Source organism: Trachypithecus francoisi, unplaced genomic scaffold (genome assembly GCF_009764315.1).
Source record: "Trachypithecus francoisi isolate TF-2019V2 unplaced genomic scaffold, Tfra_2.0 Lachesis_group1, whole genome shotgun sequence".
In the NCBI taxonomy this organism is placed as follows: Eukaryota; Metazoa; Chordata; class Mammalia; order Primates; family Cercopithecidae; genus Trachypithecus; species Trachypithecus francoisi.
The window spans coordinates 3,581,338-3,599,209 of record NW_022681454.1 but is presented as its reverse complement, the minus strand read 5'-3'; the positions used below and the strand labels follow the sequence as shown (position 1 = coordinate 3,599,209).

General features: G+C 64.8%; 1 protein-coding gene across 9 annotated transcripts in view; it reads right to left on the bottom strand.

Annotated features, from left to right (window-relative positions):
* Nucleotides 1–435: 435 nt before the first annotated feature.
* Nucleotides 436–17,872, bottom strand: part of DOK7 (docking protein 7) — a 37,380-nt gene continuing 19,943 nt past the window's right edge. For 2 of the 9 annotated variants that reach the window (XM_033213582.1, XM_033213584.1), the window contains 6 exons: nucleotides 15,116–15,235; nucleotides 11,074–11,193; nucleotides 8,428–9,179; nucleotides 5,078–5,120; nucleotides 1,514–1,666; nucleotides 436–1,222 (listed from right to left, as the gene is read on the bottom strand). In XM_033213582.1, the coding sequence (XP_033069473.1) occupies nucleotides 1,089–1,222; nucleotides 1,514–1,666; nucleotides 5,078–5,120; nucleotides 8,428–9,179; nucleotides 11,074–11,193; nucleotides 15,116–15,235 (1,322 nt within the window). In that variant the 3' untranslated portion in view covers nucleotides 436–1,088. Of the gene's footprint in view, nucleotides 1,223–1,513; nucleotides 1,667–5,077; nucleotides 5,121–7,375; nucleotides 9,180–11,069; nucleotides 11,194–15,115; nucleotides 15,236–16,575; nucleotides 17,674–17,872 lie in introns of those variants that run through there. The other 7 variants (XM_033213583.1, XM_033213585.1, XM_033213588.1 and 4 more) reach the window with 6 other exon arrangements.

Below are 17,872 nucleotides of genomic sequence, written 5' to 3'. Positions count from 1 at the left end.
GAGCAGCAGTGGCAGCTGCCTGCCGTCCCCTGGGGCAGACCAACCACAGACTCTTCAGGTCCTTGGTGGGCTCCTGGGGGAGGGGCGGGGGAAGGACAGGCAGGAAGATGAAAGCAAGGGACAGATACGGGTGGAGCCTTGCAGAGCAGAAAGCCCATCTCCGGGAGCAGGGCGGGGGCTGCCCGGTGCTTCCTCCTGCCACAGGGGTTGAGGGCACGCAGGACACCCACCACCTCCGCACGTAGCCCCATCAGTTCACCAACCCCCAAGCCACAGCACTGCACTGACGCAGGAGGAAGCCACCAAGGAAGGCAGCTCTGCTCGCCTCAACCCCAAGCACCCCCAGGTGAAGACATCAGATCCATGTCCAAGAGCAGAAACCAGGAGAGGGAAAGTAGGCATTGTCAGGAACAGAGCAGTCAGAATGTTAAACTCTTTACATGACTGACTAATGTGTCCCAAGAAGTGCAGCAGTCAGGCGGCTGGGAGAGTCCAGGCCCCGTCCCCAGGCGCAGGGCTGCGGTGGCCCAGGCAGGACAGCCGGGAGGCGGGGAGGGGACGCTGGAAGTGTCTGAGCCGCTAGTCTCAGGAGTGAGCGTGGTGCCGACAGTGTGAGCGGGCACTGGGTCCTGGCGCTGCAGGGCCACAACACCCAGGTGAAGCGATGAGCATTTTGCCAGGACACGGCTGTCATCCGTGCAGTCACCCCCAGTGAGAGGGCGATTTGCATCCCAGGCACCACAAACCATGCTCGCAAATACTCCTGGGCAGCGGCCTCTGCCTGAGACGCGCGACAGCAACCAGAGCTGCCTGATGCCTGGAAGCGGGGTCTCAGGTGGCCTGGGGTCCAGAGCGACTCATTCAGGCCAAAGGAAGGGTCAACCCCCGGCACCCATGAGGCGGGAGGCCTGGCTGTAGGCCCTAGAGACGTCTTCCTGTTCGCACTGTGGCCTGGAGACCGGCCATGCCCTCTCCTGTGACAGGGGGCTCCCTGGGGACCAGGCGACGGCCAACAGAAGGGGCCAGCCTGCTGGGGGCCGCAGGGCGGCCCGGGGGCCGGGTTTGCGGTCAGCTCCTGGCGTTGCAGCCTACTGCGGGGCTGCCTTCCTCTGCTCCAGCTCTGAGAGCTGCTCCTCCCGGGCCCGTGCGTGCTGCGCTCCCACTCTGTGCGCCATCTCAGTGGCCGTGATGTCGATCTGGGCGTAGAGGGAGCTGCTGGCCCCTGAAAGAAGCCTGTGGTGAGCCGCAGCCTGTGCCCCCAAGCTGCCCAGCCCCATGACCCTGCCCTCCACACCAGTCCCCCAGCCAGGCCCTCGGAAGTGCCTGAGTGGGGACACCCTCAGGGGATGTGGCCTGGCCAGGGATGGAGTTGGGGACGTTTGCCTCCTGGGGGGAGGCTGTAGGAAGAGCTCCCTGACTGAGGGCTGCTGGGCAGGGCTGGTGGGGGGTAGGGCCCTGAGGCTGTGGTCCCAGTCCCTGACTGTCAGGGACTCCACAAAGGGCAGGGACCCACCTCGGACCCCCTCGCTGGCCTCCTGGAGCTCCAGGCCCATGTAGTGCAGCTGCTTCCTGGAGGAGGGGCTGACAGGGATGTTCACGTAAGCAGGTGACTCGCCGCGTGGCCTCTCTGGCCCTGGGCTGTCCACAGCCACGGGTCCTGGGGATCCTGTGGGGGAAGCAGCTGTGAGGCCTCGGTGGGGGCGGAGAGTGGCACTGATCCCAAAGATGGTGCAGTAAAGAGCTGCCCATCCCTCCCAGCCCCTCCTCCCCGCTCCGCCTCTCCTGCGGAGGTTCTAGCTCCATTTTCCTGGACTGTCCATCTTTGGCCCAGCGCTGCCCCATCCTGAGGCCACCCCCACACTCTCCACTCCTGGTCCAAGTACCCACAGAGCAGAAGGAAGCACTGCCCCCTCCACTGTGCCGCCTCTCCTGCAGGAATTGCCGAACCCCCACGGGCCCCCCAAGGCCCACTCTTCTGTCCCTGCGCCACTCGCCCCGCACCTTCACAACTCTCTCCCCACCAACCACCCCTCCTTGGCTGTCCCAGCGCCTTCTCTGCCTGACCCTCCCGGGCCAGCACAGCCCTGCTTTGTCCTGGCCCCCAGCACCTGCCCCCCACTGTCCTCCTGGGTCGCCCCACCTGCTGCAGGTTCCAGGGACCCCCTCCTCTCCTGCGCACAGGCCCACGCTCCCTCTGCTCCCCTCCAGGACACCCAGGTGCCCCACACCCTCTCTCCCCTCATAGGAGCTACTCCGTGCCCCCACCCCCTTCCTAATAGCTGATGGTGCCGTCTGCAAACCCCACTGGTGCTGGGGAGGGCAGAGCAGGAGCAGGATAGGAGGGGACCCCACAGGCCTGGCTGGGTGGGACCTGAGGCAGGCTCCCACCTTAGGGGGCTGGATGCACACTGGCCCCTCCTCTGCATCTGTGGGCACCGAGGTCCTACAGGAAGGACCCCGTTCTCCAGTGCCTCCTCCCACTCCTGTCATCAGGACCTCGTGGGGGAACGCACAGCCACGTGAAGCAGGGGAGGTGAGAGCAAGTCCCCCTCCCTCATTCCCTGAGCCAGTGACTGTGAGACACAGCCAAGCCCCACCCTGGGTGACCTCCCTACCCCCAGCACACTCCTGAGCCAGTGACTGGGAGACACAGCCATGCCCCACGCGCGGTGACCTCCCTACCCCCAGCACACACCGAGCCCTCAGCATTCTGCTGGGGGCTGGGATCCGGGGGGTGACAGCCCTACAGGTCGGCCTCCCTGAAACACCTGCCTGTCCAGAGGAGGGGCCTGGCTCAAGGCTAGGCCTCCCTGCCACAGGGATGCATCCGCAGCAGACCCAGGTTCTCCTGTGGACACCCGCTGCCCGGCACCTGCAGCAGACATCCACTCTGCCTGGCTCCTCTCATGCTTGTCCCCGCCACTCCCTGCAGCAGGGCTGGGGTTGGGGAACTTTCACTTGCTTGCTCCCAGTGGGGAGACTGAGGCCAGAGAGACCTGACTCGCTGATTCTGCAGGCAGCAGCCGGGACAGAGCAAGACAGAGCCCAGGTCAATGTGGGTTCGCTCACCTGATTCCATGAACTAAAGCAGCCAACACAGTTCTGCCCCAACCCTGCCAGGCCCCGAGGCCCTAGGGAGACCTCCCTCCTGCAAATGTGTGGTCCTAGAGGGCTGGTCTCCTCTCAGAATGCCAGGACCCCTTCACCGAGATGAGCCACACAGCACAGTGGCCAAGTTCTGGTGCCCAGACAGGCACCTGGGCCAGCAGGGACAGGGGCATCAGGGCCAGCTGCCTGGAGAAGCGAACATGGCTGAGGAGCCGAGGCCAAGAAGGGGTGGTGGGAGAGGCAGGTGTGGTGAGGGCCTGGGGAGAGCTAGGGGAGCGCTGGGACCTGGAGTCTGGAAAGGGGGCATCGAAGTCAAGGGCCGGGGCCGGGGCTTGCCCACAGTGGGGCTGGACACCCCCTGCAGCCTGGGACCTAGTTTTAAGACTGCATCCGTTCCTCCAAGGTTGTCCCCCAAGGGTGGGCAGTGAGGGGCGAGGGTGGAAGCAGGAAGGAGCGTGAGGCCTGATTGCAGGGAAAGGGGACGAAGGTTCCCAACACCACCTGGAGTCGCGCGGGGGCTGTAAGCAGCGCTGGGCCAGGGGCGTGTCCATATCTGCATCTCCCCCATGGCCACTGGCTCCAGGGCCCTCAGTGCTCCTCCTCCCGTCCCCTCCTTGGGACTTGGATTTTGCTTCGGCTTCTGTGAGCGTGGCTTCCAGTACCTCAGACACCCTCGGTGAAGCAGCAACCGGGAATGGACTGGCCCTTCTGTGCCCTCCTCCCAGACCCCACCCTGGGCTGGCGGCCCGACACTACCACACCGGCCTGGCTCACCTCTGTCCCATGGCAGACCCCGGACGCCCCTCCTGAGCCCTCGGCCTCTGTGGAAAAGGTTCACATCCTCCAGCAGATACTCAGCCTGTCCCCTTGACCCCCACACCTCTGTCCCAGGGCACCCGTGTCTGGGTAAAAGACATCTGAAGGGTATGGGTGGCTTTGGGGAGGCAATAGCAGGCTGCCCAGGAGGACGCTTGAGGCAGGGCTGGCCTCAGCACTCTGGACTGCAGGGATCAGTGTCCAGCCCAGGGCCAAGGCCGGCTGACGGGTGCTTTCCCGAGCTGCCCCTGCCTGCCTGTGGCCCTGCCCCATCCCCAGGTGTCCCCTCCAGGCCTGCCTGGACCCTGCCCCCGCTGTAGGTGCCACCTGTCTGGGAAGAAGAGATTGAGGAATCCAAGGTTCAGCCCACAGTGGCTCCTACTCCACAGGGAAACTGAGGCACAGAACTGGCCCTGATGCCACCTGTCCACCCCAGGCCAGCCACCCTCACCTCCAGCCTCTCTAAGCCCAACCTTCAGCAGGGCTCTGTCCCCAGTGACTGCCAGGCTTCTCTAGGGAGACCCTGGGAACCGGCACCTTCCCGCTGCCTCCCTGCCTGGCCCTCCCTCCCCACCTGGCCCCAAAACTGCACCTGCCATGGCACCAATGCCCTGCCCCTCACTAAGTCGCTTACCACCAGCCCAGCCTCCACAGGTCCCCTGCGCTCTCTGAGGACACAGCCCTTCCTCCTGAGCTGGGGCTCCTGGACCCCAACCCTGACTGCCTTCCTGCCATGCCCCCTCCCAGGAACAGGTCCACACTCAGGGCCTGGGGACCCACGGGCCCCAGTCTGTGTCTCCAAAACTTCAGTCCGTCATCCAGCCGCCCACTGGCCACTCTCAGCGGGTGCTTCTGAGACAGGCCACACTCGTTCAGGCCACACGGAGCCAGCAGCCTGCCCTCTACCCACTGCCCTGCTGTCCACACCTGGGCTGGGACTCACCCCCACTGCCCACTGCCAGCCAGCAACCACTGCCACCTGTCACCCAACATCCACTGTTACGCAACACCCACTTTCACCCCATTGCCCACATTCCCGCTGGCTGTGGGCCCCTGCCATCCCCACCTAGCCAAACTCTGTCTGCCATCTGCGCCCACCCAGACTCCCACCTCCCTGTCCCCGAGCTCTGGGGGACCGGCTCCAGGTGCCTACCTGAATGTGCTGTCGCGGGTCCCGGGGCTGAGGCGGCCACTCCCTAAACCAAAGAGAACCCGGGTCAGTGCACCCTTCAGGCTTCCCCTCATCCTATGCCCAGGGCCCCTGAGAACAAGGACACTACCCCCAAGATTGGCACAGGCTGGGGGACCTGGGCCACCTGCAGGGAGTCCAGCCCGCCTTCCCTGACGCCTTCTCTCCAGGGCCCTTTGCCCCACAGCCCCTAGATCTCTGGGTCACCCACCACCTTGACCACACAGCCTGGCGGTAGCCCCCATAACCACCCATGGGAGAGGTGGAGGCTTTGGCATCTGGGGAGGGGGCGGTTCTGAGCCCCGAGGCCCAGTCCGGCCCCACCATTTTGCTACTAGAGGATTGTTGGAGGAGGACCATGCCCGTACGAGGTAGTGTCGGGCTCCGACCTCAGAGCCGAGAGGCTGCTCCCAGGGCGGCTGGGATTTCCTTTCCCGTCCTTCAGGTGGGGGCCCTGCTCTCAGAAGATGGTGGGGAGGGATCCGCAGGGGGTGTCCCTGGAAATGCCCCACTGGGAGGCCCCAGATGAGATGAGTTCCCCGATACGGCAGGTGACCTCCTCCTGGGCCTCTGAAGTGGGCTGTGCCTAACAGGAGGTGCCCTGAGTCCCTGAAGGAGCCTGGGGTGGGATCTGAAGGCCACTTGCGGGAGGGACGGCGGCCCACGGCCGAGCACAGAGGCTTCCTGCCTTCCTCCAGCCCAGACAAGCAGAAGCGGGGCCAGCCCAAGAGAACGCCCCACATGGGCTCTGGCGGCTGGTGGCCAGAAAGAGGGCGCAGCACCCTCCTGTTCTGAGGGGCCTCGTGTGGGTGGGTGCTGGGAGGCTGGAAACCGGGGCTCAGAACCTAGCTCTGCTCCAGGCCAGACTCAAGGGCAGACAGTCACAGGGCTGGGACCCTCAGGTGAGGCCCCCTGAGCAAACCGGGCTGGTCTAGACTTTGAGAACCTTTGACCAAAAGGCCGACACCCCCTGAGCTCATCACATACACAGGCCCCTGCGGGGGCCCGTCCCCCGCTGCTCCCGGGGGGCCAGGCCAGCAGGTGCAGATGGTGCAGAGCCCAAACCAGCGAAGGTCCACCCTGTCCCCTGCCTGGCCAGGCCCAGGTGCTCCGGGGGCAGCAAGAAAACAGAACCAGTGTCTGACCCATCTGGTTGCCCCTGGCCTGAGGAGAAGCCTCCAGCCTGTTGACCACCCACCTGGGAACTGGGTACCAAGGCTGGAGACCCTGGGCTGCCGTAGCAGGCGGTGGCCGGAACCTTCAGACACCCGGAGCGAGGCCACTCACAAGCATAGTGGGGAGAGGCAGACGGCCCGGCCACATCCCCATAGGGAAAGGCTGTCCAGGGGCCCAGCCCCGCCAGGCAAGAGGCTCCATGACCCCACACCACCCCCAGACCACCGTGGGGTGCCTCCGTCTGCTCTCGTCAGAGGGACCTTGACGCCCCTAGCCTTGGGCAGACGATCAGTGGGAACACAGAGGGCTGAGCGTGGATGATGAGGACTCTGGCGGGAGGGTCCGGGTCCCCAGCAGAGGAGCCACAGCCTCACTCGTCCTGCAACAAGACTGGCGCGGCCACCTCCGGAGGTGACAGCAGCAAGGGCGAGGGTGGTGGGCAGCTATTGAGTGCCTGAAGAGTGACCTCATCAGACCCTCCGTGCAGCCCAGTGAGGCGAGGTCTGTCATCCCGTTTGCAAGAGGAAACTGAGGCTCAGAGACCAGGCACCGCTGCAGAAACTCCTCCCGAACTCCCCTGTCAGAGTCGGTGCCCAACAGGGTGGGAGGCAAGGGGCAGGCAGGCACCCCACAGGATGTGCAGGGGTGACTGAGACAAGCCTGGAACTCGGCCCCATATCGGGGAGACAGGCAGGGCAGGGGCCCCGGGCTCAGAGCCAGCCCCTCCTGGCCTGGGGTTGGAGGGTCCACCCTCACCCAGACCTGAGAAGCCCCATGCCTGAGCCTGAGCGAGTACTGCAGACCCCACTGTGGTCTCCAGGACACACCCAGGAATGTGCCACACGTGCACACACACATCACACACACCCCACACACCACACATGCACATCCCAGCCGGAGGGCTGCCCAGAGCCACCTCTCCGCACACCACAGCATTCAGGCCCAAGGCTGACAAGGAGGATGAGGCCTCTCGCACTCTCTGAAACAAAGGCCAAGGAGGCCGGCCCGGGGACTTCGGATCCAGGCAGAGGCCCCGCGTGAAGGGCGGGTGAGGTGGCTGGGCAACAGACGAGGACAAGGTGGTAAGAAAAGAACATTTTATTTCCAGTCTAAGAATGTATTACAAACAGTGTCCAGGTTGAGAAACGGCCGACAGCAAAGGGACAAAGCGAGGTGTTCACAGGGAGCTGCTGGACCGTGGTCAGGGCCGGCTCCAGGCTGTGCGAGAGGAAGCCACCCAGGGCGTGGACAATGGGCCAGACACAGCCCCGCCTCCGACGCAGCCCCGCCTCCGACGCAGAGCTGCTGAGCACCAAGTGGGGCTGAGCCCTGGGCCCGTGGAAATAGGGGCAGGGCCCGGAGAGCCTCCAGATGCCAAGGCAGCCTTTGGCCCCGCGAGGAGGTGCAGACGGGCGCCAGCGGGGCTCCCACCAGGGACCTGGGGCACGTGGCCCCTCCCAGCGGGGTCAGCAGGCGAGGCTGCTCTGAGGACACCGCCTGCTGCCGGAGCCTTCCCACAAGGGCTTCATCGGGGAGCAGTGGGGCCCAGACCCCAGAGACCCCGCAAGTCATGCAGCCTCCTGAGCTTCAGTTTCTCCCATAGAAGGGGATGAGGGCCAGTGTGCATGGAGCCTGGGGGGCTGGGCTGGTGGAGCCCGGGTGTCCGGAGCCTCTGTGGTGGCTTGGTGCTTAGCAGGTGGTGTGACTGCACCAAAGAGGTGACGGGGAGAACTGGCCACCCACGAAGTGGGAGTGAGCCCCGAGGAGGACAAGGCCAGCAGCGGGGCCTCTAGCCCTTGGCGCCCCAGTGTGAGGCACCAGCCAGCAGAGATGCAGCACCCGCCTGATCCTCAGGGTTGGGGGACACAGAGTGAAGCAGCTGGGCCTTGGGGCTCTGGTGACCCCGACCTGCCGGACCCAGAGCCCATGCCTCCCAGAACTCACCTCCCCGTCAGTCCCTTCCTCCACTGGCAGCCACAGGGCGCCCCCTCCAACTCCCCTCTCCGGGAGACCCCCCAGTCCCTCCCACAGAACGCAGAGCAAGGAGGCCAGCGCCACCTCCTCTCCCGTCTGGGGGCAAATTCAGCCCCTTTGCAGCCTCGAGGCCAGATCTGTGGCTCTCAAGGAGGGGGGTTTACCTTGAGTCCTCCACAGACTGGACATGCCGAAAAGAAAGCCGGGGATGGCCCCGCGTGTGGGCTGCCTGCTTCCCAGGGCTCGCCGGGGGCCGGGCTGGGCAGTGTGGCCTCGCTGCCCTGGGGGGCCTCCATCACCAGGCCCCGCCGTCTCGTGCCCAGCCAGCCAGAGGGACACCCGGCAGACGTCTGGCCGCCTGAGTCCCCGGCCGCACCGTCGCTGGGGCTGCCCTGCGAGGTGGGGCTGTGGTCCCTGGGAACCAGGCGGAGGCTGCGTGGCGTGTCATAGTGGGGCCTCAGGGAGGTGGGCACCTGGTACTCGACGGCCCCAGGCAGGCAGGTGCACAGGCTGGGCTCGGGCGCCCCGGCTGCTGGCAGGCTGAGCAGTGAGCCCAGTTCGTCCGTGGCCCGCCACACGTCCAGGCTGCTGCCCGCATAGGACGAGAGGCTGCCGGAGTAGGAGGAGTGGCTCCCAGTGGCGATGCCGCTGTCTGAGGAGCTCTGGCGGCCGACCTCCTGCAGCTGCCGTGGCCGCAGCGGCTTGCGGGGTGGCCTTGAGGCACCCAGCATGGCTTCCCCGGGGGCCTGGGCAGCTGCTGGTCTAGGCCCCTCCTGCGACGTGCTCGCCGACGACAAGGACTGCTCTGGCCATGCGGTGAGCCGGCTGCTGGCGCTGATGTCCAAGTGGCTGGCCTCCGAGGATGAGCTGGACAGGCTGCGGTCGTCCCCTGAGACAGAGCAGGAAGCCAAGGCAGCTGGGGGAGTGCAGGGGGCTGGGGAGGGCTCAGGGTGGGGATGACACCTGGTGGACCCCCATAGGCCAGCACTCTCTGGTCTCGCCCCAGCCCTCCCAGCCCCCAACCCCTGGGGGCTATAGCAGAAACCTGGCTTCACCAGCAACAGCCCCTCTGCCCCTCGTCCACTCCTGTTTGTCTGCCCCTGTCCTTCTGCCACCCGCTCTACTAGGGCCTGGGCCCCTCCCTCTCAGCATCCCTGTCACTACCTTAGTCCCAGCCTCCTCCTCTCCCCCAGAGCTCCCCACCCTCCCTGCCTAAGAGACCTGGGCTCCATACCCAGCCATCCGCACTAACTTCCAGGGCCTCCTGGGGTGGCTCGCCCTCTGCACCGTCCCAGCCCCAAGGCTGGCCTGAACATCCTTTCCCGAGAACTTCCCAGGCCCTGCCAGCCTGGACATGAGGTCCCAGCTGTGCCCACACACCTTGACTCACCCACTGCCCTCACCACGCTGGCATCCTTGCCTCACTCCCTGTCTCCCTCCCCACGGGGGATGAGAAGCACACCCAGGCTGCCTCCTGCCTGCCAGGCCGGGCCTCACGCACTCGTGGGAAAGCCGCTTTCATCTCTGCTGCCTCTCTAAGCTGCCTGCTCTGCCTTCCAGGGCTCCCAATTGCAAAGCAGTTGTGAGTCGCCCCCAGGAAGGCAAAAGCTCCCTGCAAACCTGAGTCCCCTCCTCCTGGGGCAGGGCAGGAGAGGAGATGGCCACTGTCTGATCGGTGCCCTCTGGGGAACAGGCAGTGATCCGAGAGCACTGGCTGGACCAGTATGGCTCCTGCACTTGGCCCTGGGAACACAGGTGGCCCATGCAGCCACCCTTCTGGGAGCACAGCGGCCTCTCCTGCCCTGCCAGCCCCTTCCACCGCCTCCTCTCCCCACGATGGCAACAGAGCCAGAGCCACCGGCAGCTGAGGAGGCACCTCTGCCCCTGAGCAGCTAGCTCGCCTGCCTGAGAGCCTTTTGTCTGGGCACAGAAGGTAAAACCAACATGCAGGGCCTTGGTCTCCCCCGGCCACAAGCTGGTGGGCAGGAAAGGAGTCAAAGGGTCTCAGGCCAGAGCCACCCTTCCCATCAGCATCTCAGACCAGTAAATGTGGAATTGTAAGTGAAGGAAGGAATGAGCTGAGCAGGGGAAGAAGGAGGGAAGGAATGAGCAGGAAGGAGAAAGAAAGAATGAATGAGCAAGAGGGAAATGAAGGAATGAATGAGCAGGGGGGAGAAGGAATGAATGAATAAGCAAGAGGGACATGAAGAAATGAATGAGTAGGCAGAGAAGGAAGGAATGAATGAGCAGGAGGGAAATGAAGGAATGAAGAGCAGGGGGAGGAGGAGGGAATGAATGAGCAGAGGGAGAAGGAATGAATGAATGAGCAGGGGGAGAAGGAATGAATGAATGAGCAGGTGGAGAAGGAAGGAATGAATGAGCAGGAGGGAAATGAAGGAAGGAATGAATGAGTAGGTGGAGAAGGAAGGAATGAATGAGCAGGAGGGAAATGAAGGAAGGAATGAATGAGCAGGAGGGAAAATGAAGGAATGAATGAGCAGTGGGAGGGGGGAAGGAAGGAATGAATGAGCAGGGGGAGAAGGAAGGAATGAATGAGCGGAGGGAGAAGGAAGGAAGGAATGAGCAGGAGGAGAAGGAAGGAATGAATGGGGGGAAGGAAGGAGGAATGGGGGGAAGGAAGGATGAATGAGTGGGTCGGGGGGAAGGAAGGAATGAATGAGCAGGAGAAAGAAGGAATGCATGAATGAGCAGAGGGAGCCAGCAGCCCCACACATGCATGGATGCCTCCCGAGCTCTCCCACTGGAGGCTTAGCTGGAGTCCCACAGCCCAGGCCAGCCCCTGGCCCTACCTCCACTGCCCGGCCGGCCCGCATGCGAGAGGAGGCTCAGCCGCTTCTCCAGCTGCAGGGTTTCCAGGGCTTCCTGGGCCACGCGCTCCTCCACAGTCGAGGGTCCCGGGGGACTTGGGTCTGCAGCAGAGAGAAGACTCAGTGGAGGAGGTGGCCCCCACTGCCCACCCTTGCCCACAGGCACCAGGCCCAGCCTGATGTGGTGGTGGCCCCCTCCGTGGAGTGGCAGTCCCCTGGGAGTCCCCGCTTCTCCCCATGCCTCAGCCCAGATGCGGGGCCTCAAATGCAGGCACCCACACCACCCCTATCCAGGCCACCATCTGTCCAGCTGGGTCCCTGCACCCATGGATGGCCCTGCCATCTGTCCACTCACCAGGACCCCACGCCGGCCAGACCCCTCTTCCTCACCACGGAGTTTTTCAATTTTCTGTTCCAAAAATGACCAGCCCCTCCCCATCCCCAGAGCCGGTCTTGCTGCAAGAGGGGCTGCCCACTGCTGATTCACAGTGCCCATTTCTCACAGGCTCCCCTCTGCCTGGGGAAATGCCCGCCCACCTTGTGGCCGTCCCACCATTCCCTGGGGCCTTGGATGGAGCCTCATACTGTGCCCAAGGCTCAGAGCACAGTGGTCTGCGGACCCTCGGCCCCACCCAGCCCCGCCCCCAGGGCTGCATGCAGGGAGCACCAGCCCCACCCTCTCTGGTCATCGTCCATGTGTCCTCTGGGACTGAGTGGCAGGAAACCTCCCCTTCCTGCCCAGGCAGCGCAGGACCTCTCACTGGCCCCTCGGCACCGCTGTCCCGAGCTTCAGCATCACTGCCCTGGTCCCCAAGCCCCCGCCCGTGCTGGGATGTCCCAGGCACTAAGTGATGTGGGCACTAGGCTGAGTGGCTGCCGTGCTCCAAACAGCAGGGCTCAAGATCCTGCCCCTTCCACATCCATGGGACCCACAGCCACAGCCGTCCCAAAGAGTTTCCCTGGCAGGGAAGCCACAGCTACACCCACAAGAGCAAACCGACCCCGTCCTGCTCCAAGTGGCCTCCTCTGGGCCTCCAGGACACACCTCCTGCCACCCACCTTGGGGGCATCTGCAGGACTCAGCCGAAACAGGTCCAAGGACCTGCTCTCCCCAAAATCCAGGAGCAGTGGCAGCATGGAAAGTTTACACCAAATTCTGCAGCACACAGAGGACTGGAAGGTACAGTCCCCAGCCTGGGACACCTGGATCAGAGCCTTGGTGGACAGAACCGAGCCTGGCGGAGGCTGGAGCCGGACATCCTGACCCTGTAGTCAGGGTTCCGGAGAAACCAATAGAAAGCGATGGGGTCCCTGTCCGGGTTCCCGTCTAGGCTGAAGAGGCCCCATCCCTGATAGGACACTGTCCTCTGCCGATACCTTCAGGCGCCCAGCTGGGGCATTGAGCACAACAGGAGGCCCCATCAGGACTCAGAACAGGGCCCTCCCCACGGGCAGGCGAGAGCTCACAGCACGTGGCCCAGGAACGCAAGAAGGACCTGGAGGAGCCTCCCCCAGCCTCCGGGTATGGCCGCCCCAAGGCACTGCCCGGGTCAGCCTGGGGCCCTGCCAGCCCATGACCCTGTGGCCCCATCTGTAGCATTGCCAGGGACAGGGATGCGGCCAGTACAAGCCTCTCTCCTGTGCCCTCCCCGCCTGTGCCTGGGAGGGTGGAAGGCAATGGCAGCCAAGGCTGTGCCAGCTCAGGCCCCAGTTCCTTGTGACACAGCCTGCTGGTGGCCATGGAGCCCACAGGCCACTCGGCTTGGCAGCTCCTGGTGCTTTCACCGACACATTCTGCCACGTGGGCAGGACAGCAGGCACCGGTCTTGGCTCCTTGGTGTGCTGAGGGTCCAGGCTGAAGACCAGCACAGTGACAGGACAGCACCACTGTCCCTCAGCACTCAGGCGTTCCGACCAGGGCCCCCCACAAAGCCAGTGCCCTGCAGTTGGGATGAAGAGCAGCCCTTGGTGACACCAGGGTCAGGACGCAGGACACAACCTCCCACCGTTTCCCATCCAGTAGCTGGTGGGCAAGACACGGATCGACTCCCAGCTCCACCATGCACCCCCTGAGCCTCTCAACCTCGTCTGCAAAAGGGTGCAGCAACGGTGCACCCCTGTGGAGGCCGGGCCAAGAAGGTAACATGCACACCGTGCTCGGAGCGTGGCGGATGCCAGGCCTCTGGGCCCTTCCCTCCTGCTCCTGGAGGGTCTGGCTGCCTCTGGGCCTTGGTGTCCACATGCAGAAGGCCAAGGGGCTGGACTTTCTGCATCTCTCGGCCCCTCCAGTGAGTCTTCAGCACAGGAGGATGGCAGGAAGCCCAGAGCGTGAGGACGCTGCCCACAGGGCTTTATCGTGGGAGCCCTGTGACCACGGGCTTCAGTGTTTTGCCAGCCTGGGCAGACGACCCCATCAGCCCAGACCCTCCCATGAGTCCGGCCTGCAGGGGCTGGGCCCACGGCTCCTCCGGCGGGGTGCTGCCCAGCATAGTGTCCCAGCTCGACCAGCACCTCCAGGTGGCCTGAGGCTCCCACACATCTACAGAGGCACAGCTTGGGGGCACAGCTGGGGGGCACAGCTGCAGGCTGAGGCCCTGACAGCAGAGCTTTCTGAGAGCTCCCAGCTGACTCTGACGAGGACATCCTGTGGAGTGGGGTCTGGGACTTCTGGTCAGCCCAAACCCCTCCAGCCGTCAGCAATGGCCCTGCCTGGGGCTGGCCCGCTTGCTGCCTGCGGTGGAGCCTGTCCTGTCTAGCAGCTGTCCCAGGCCGACCCTCCCCAGCATCCTCTACCTAGTGCTGCTTCCCTGGCACAGCCTATGTTCCCTGGGAACTGCCTGAGGGGAGCAGGAGAGAGCAGGGAGCCCTCCTCAACCTCCTGCTGCCTCTGCCCGTCCCTGTCCTGCCCTGGGCCCTGCACACCCTCGCCTTGCACAGTCGAACACGCCGACCACGTCATCCATGCCAGCCACACCATCCATACCTGCCAGCAACCATTAGGCAGGAAGACGCCTGCAGGGGTGCGGCCACGCCATCCAGCATGGCAGGGCAGTGGGGAGGGCCCTGGCCACAAGTGCCACCTCCCTCCTCCCAGGGCCGCCCCCTACGTGACTGTGCTGGTGTGGGCAGTGGGCATTGGGGCTGTGGCCAGGGGAAGGGAGGCCAGGGTGCCCGCCCCATATGCCGCTCGCCTCTGTCCTCCCAGTCACCCTTCCCCTGCCACACCTCGGCTGGGGTGCCAGTGCCAGGAGGCGCCACATATGAGCTTGCTGCTCACCCACCACGTGGCCTGGGCCTTGGCCTCACTTGGACGTAGGGTCACGCGCTGCCCGCGTGGAGCTAAAGGAGCATTTGAGAGAACCCATGAAGGCACCTGGCCCAGCACCTGCCCTGACCTGGGGAGCCCCACTGTGCCCAGACACCAGGGACCCTGTGGGGTCCAGCAACATCCCTGGCCAAGGACTCCTGCAGAGAGTGCCACAGCCACAGCCAAGGAAGTGCAGGTGAGACAAGACGAGACCCCCTCAGCCCAACGTGCCCTGAGACCCCACAGCCAGGTGACCTCCCGAGGTGGCCTTGGACCTAAACACCGGGCTCAGGCAGAGCCAGTCCCGACCCCAGCTGCAGAGTCAGATCAGCTGCTGCTGAGCCGCCAAGCTCGGGCAAGGCCCTCCCTGCTCCCGGCCATGGAAGATGGTGGCAGTGCGTCAGAGGGTCTCTTACTGCACAGGGGCAGCTGTGGCTGACTGTCCCAGCCAGAAAGCTCTAGGCCCAAGCATCCCAACAGCTCAGACCCCCGAGGCAGAGCACCTGCAGGTGCGAGTCCAGCCCCGGCTGCTCTGAAGCCCTCAGCAGGGCTTGCCGAAGCCCAGGCTTTAGTCCTGACCTGGAAAAGCTCTGGTTCCTTAGCTGGGGGTGGGAAGGGCGGCCACCTAACCAGGCAGACGAATCACCGTGGCCCGCCGCCCCAGGACATCGCACAGCCCGCCAAGCATACCCTCCCCAGTCGGCCAGGCTCACACACCTGGGAGAACGGGCCGCAGCCCAAAGGGGCCCTTGGTGGGGGAGATGCCTCGGACGATGCAGTCGAACAGGAAGCTGATCTGCTCCCCCTCGGCTGAGGACAGGAAGAAGACACCAGCCCCTGCAGAGGAAGGACAGAGACAGGTCAGCCTGGCCCAAGTGTGGGCTGGGGACCCTGAAGAGGAGGAACGCAGGAAACCAGAGCAAACTCTGTCAAGAGCTGACAACACCCCGCCTGGCCCCGTGGAGCCGGGTGCCCAGAGTCCACACCCGGCCCAGCCCCACAAAGCCAGGTGCCCAGAGCCGACACCCCGCCTGGCCCCACGAAGCCGGGTCCCCAGAGCCTCTGCACTCCCCACGGAACCCACCGCGCCCTTCTAACTTGGCAGCATCTAGGAACAGCTTGGGCTGCTGGGCGCCAGGGTGAGTGCTGCTTCGCCCATCCTAGGTCCTGCAGTGGACAGGGTGTGGAGAGGAGGGAGGGGATGTCCTGCCCTAGACAGAGATGGGTGCCCCCGCCCACACACCTGCCTGCTTTGGGGATGGGGATGTGGCTGCTCCGCCACCTGGCAAGTACTTGATCAGTCCCTCCTCTGCCCCAAGGGCCCAGCGACCCACCCCCTCAGCCCTCTTGAGGGCAAATGAAGCAGCCAGGAGACCCCAGAGACATCAAGTAGGGTCCCCTCAGGGCTCCACGGCCACAGGAGAAGGGAGCTGTGCCACCTGGAGCTGGGGTGACATCTCAGGACAGCTGCAGTGTGACCGCACTTCCTTCCCTGGGGCTGTCGTGGGGGCTGTGTTCAGATATTTGCAAAAGGCGTGGCACAGCACCTGCCCACACATGCTGCGGCTGTCACTGCTGGCCAGCACCGTGCCCTCCCCACCTTAGGCGGCCTCCCCACCCCCTCAGTCATCTTTCATGGGGAAGCTGGAGCTCCCAGTGTGTGGGTGCCACCCTGAGGTCGTGTGCAGCATGCTGGGGCCAGCACCCACCCCCGCACCCCCACAGCAGCAGGAGGGCCCCCAGGGGCCACCTCGGCGTCACTGGCAGAGCGACGCGGCCCCTACCCATGGAGAAGTCCCAGCTGCGAGTCATGGGGCCGCTGCCCTCCCTGCCAAGGGTGAATGAAGCCCTGGCGGCTGCGTGAATGGACGACTGGGCTGGCCGCACCCGGCTGGACACTCTGGCTGGCGTCACCTCACAGGAATCCCGCCCGCTCCGGGGCCTCTGCCCATTGCCCAAAGAAAGGCACGCAGGAGGGAAGGCGCCGGGGCGGGCAGGAGGGGTGGGGAAGGGAAATCTCAGCATTAGAAGCCCCGCTGCCTGCCACCCAGTCACGCTTCGCCATCACGGAACGCAGGCTGTAGATTCCAGGGACACGGAACTCGGGCCAGCCCCGACACGTGGCAATGCTGCTGGCCCCTTGGCGGCCACCCCGGGCACACGAGGGCGAGCAGTACCTGGTGCTGTGGATGCTTCCTTCCATGTAGTGTCCCCAAACCGGGTCATGGGACAGCGCCATTCCTGCGTTAGCGATGAGGACACTGAGTCCCAGAGAGGGCATGCCACCCGTCCACCGTCACACAGCCACGAGGTGGACTCAAGTCCAAGTCCCCTGGCCCCCTGGGCACCTCCTGGCCCCATGGGGCTTCCAGTCCTGCTGTGGGTGAGGGGTGCTCCTGACCCAAAGCGGAGATGGGGCATGGAGGGGAGGCCAATGCCCGCTGCAATGCCATCCAGGAGGGTGCCCCGAGCGGCTCAGGAGGGCAGTGATGGGGTGGGGCCCCCAAGCCAGGTAGGGTGGGCAGAAGAGAGCCCTCACCAGGCCCTGGGGGCAGGCGAGGAGAAGGCCGTCATGCTGTCCGCTGGCCGGCTCACTCACAGTGGCCAGGCAGTCGCTCCCCGTCCCCGTGGTCTGGCCCTCCCCGTGAAGGGCTCAGCCGGCCGGGCCCCAGCTCTCACGAAAGGCCCGGCTCTCTAATCCTGAGCTTACAGACAGCTGGCAGTGGCTGCGGGACAGTGAGTGCCCCGACTATAAAAAACCGCATTACGGAAGGAGTGGAGCTGGCCCCACATTCCACGGGGCATCTTGGAGCATCACTCACCCCGAAGACGCAGTTGGCCGGGCAAGGCCTGGAGCACAGCCCACCACCAGCCTCGGGCCCCCATCTGCCCGCATGGCACCCTCGCCAGCCACCCCCATCCACGCCAGCATCAGTGGCCCTGACATCAGTGGCCCTGGAGGAAGACGCCCATCTCCAATGCTGGTCTGCCGAGTCGTCAGGCCATGGCCTCCCAGGACACCGCACGGCTGGGCTCTCGCTGGGCCTCCCTGGGTTCATGCTCCACCCCTGCCCACAGGCTCCCTGCTTTACCCAGCCCCCCACAGTCTTGGAAATGCTCAAAGCTCCCTCTGCACACCAGGTCTGCCTGCCATCTCCACTCAGGAGGCTGCCGTCCCCACCTTTCACACCCCTACATCTCCACCCAGGAGGCTGCCGTCCCCACCTTTCACACCCCTACATCTCCACTCAGGAGGCTGCCGTCCCCACCTTTCACACCCCTACATCTCCCCCAGGAGGCTGCCGTCCCCACCTTCCATACCCCTACATCTCCACCCAGGAGGCTGCCGTCCCCACCTTCCACACCCCTACATCTCCACTCAGGAGGCTGCCGTCCCCACCTTCACACCCCTACATCTCCACCCAGGAGGCTGCCGTCCCCACCTTTCACCCCCTACATCTCCACCAGGAGGCT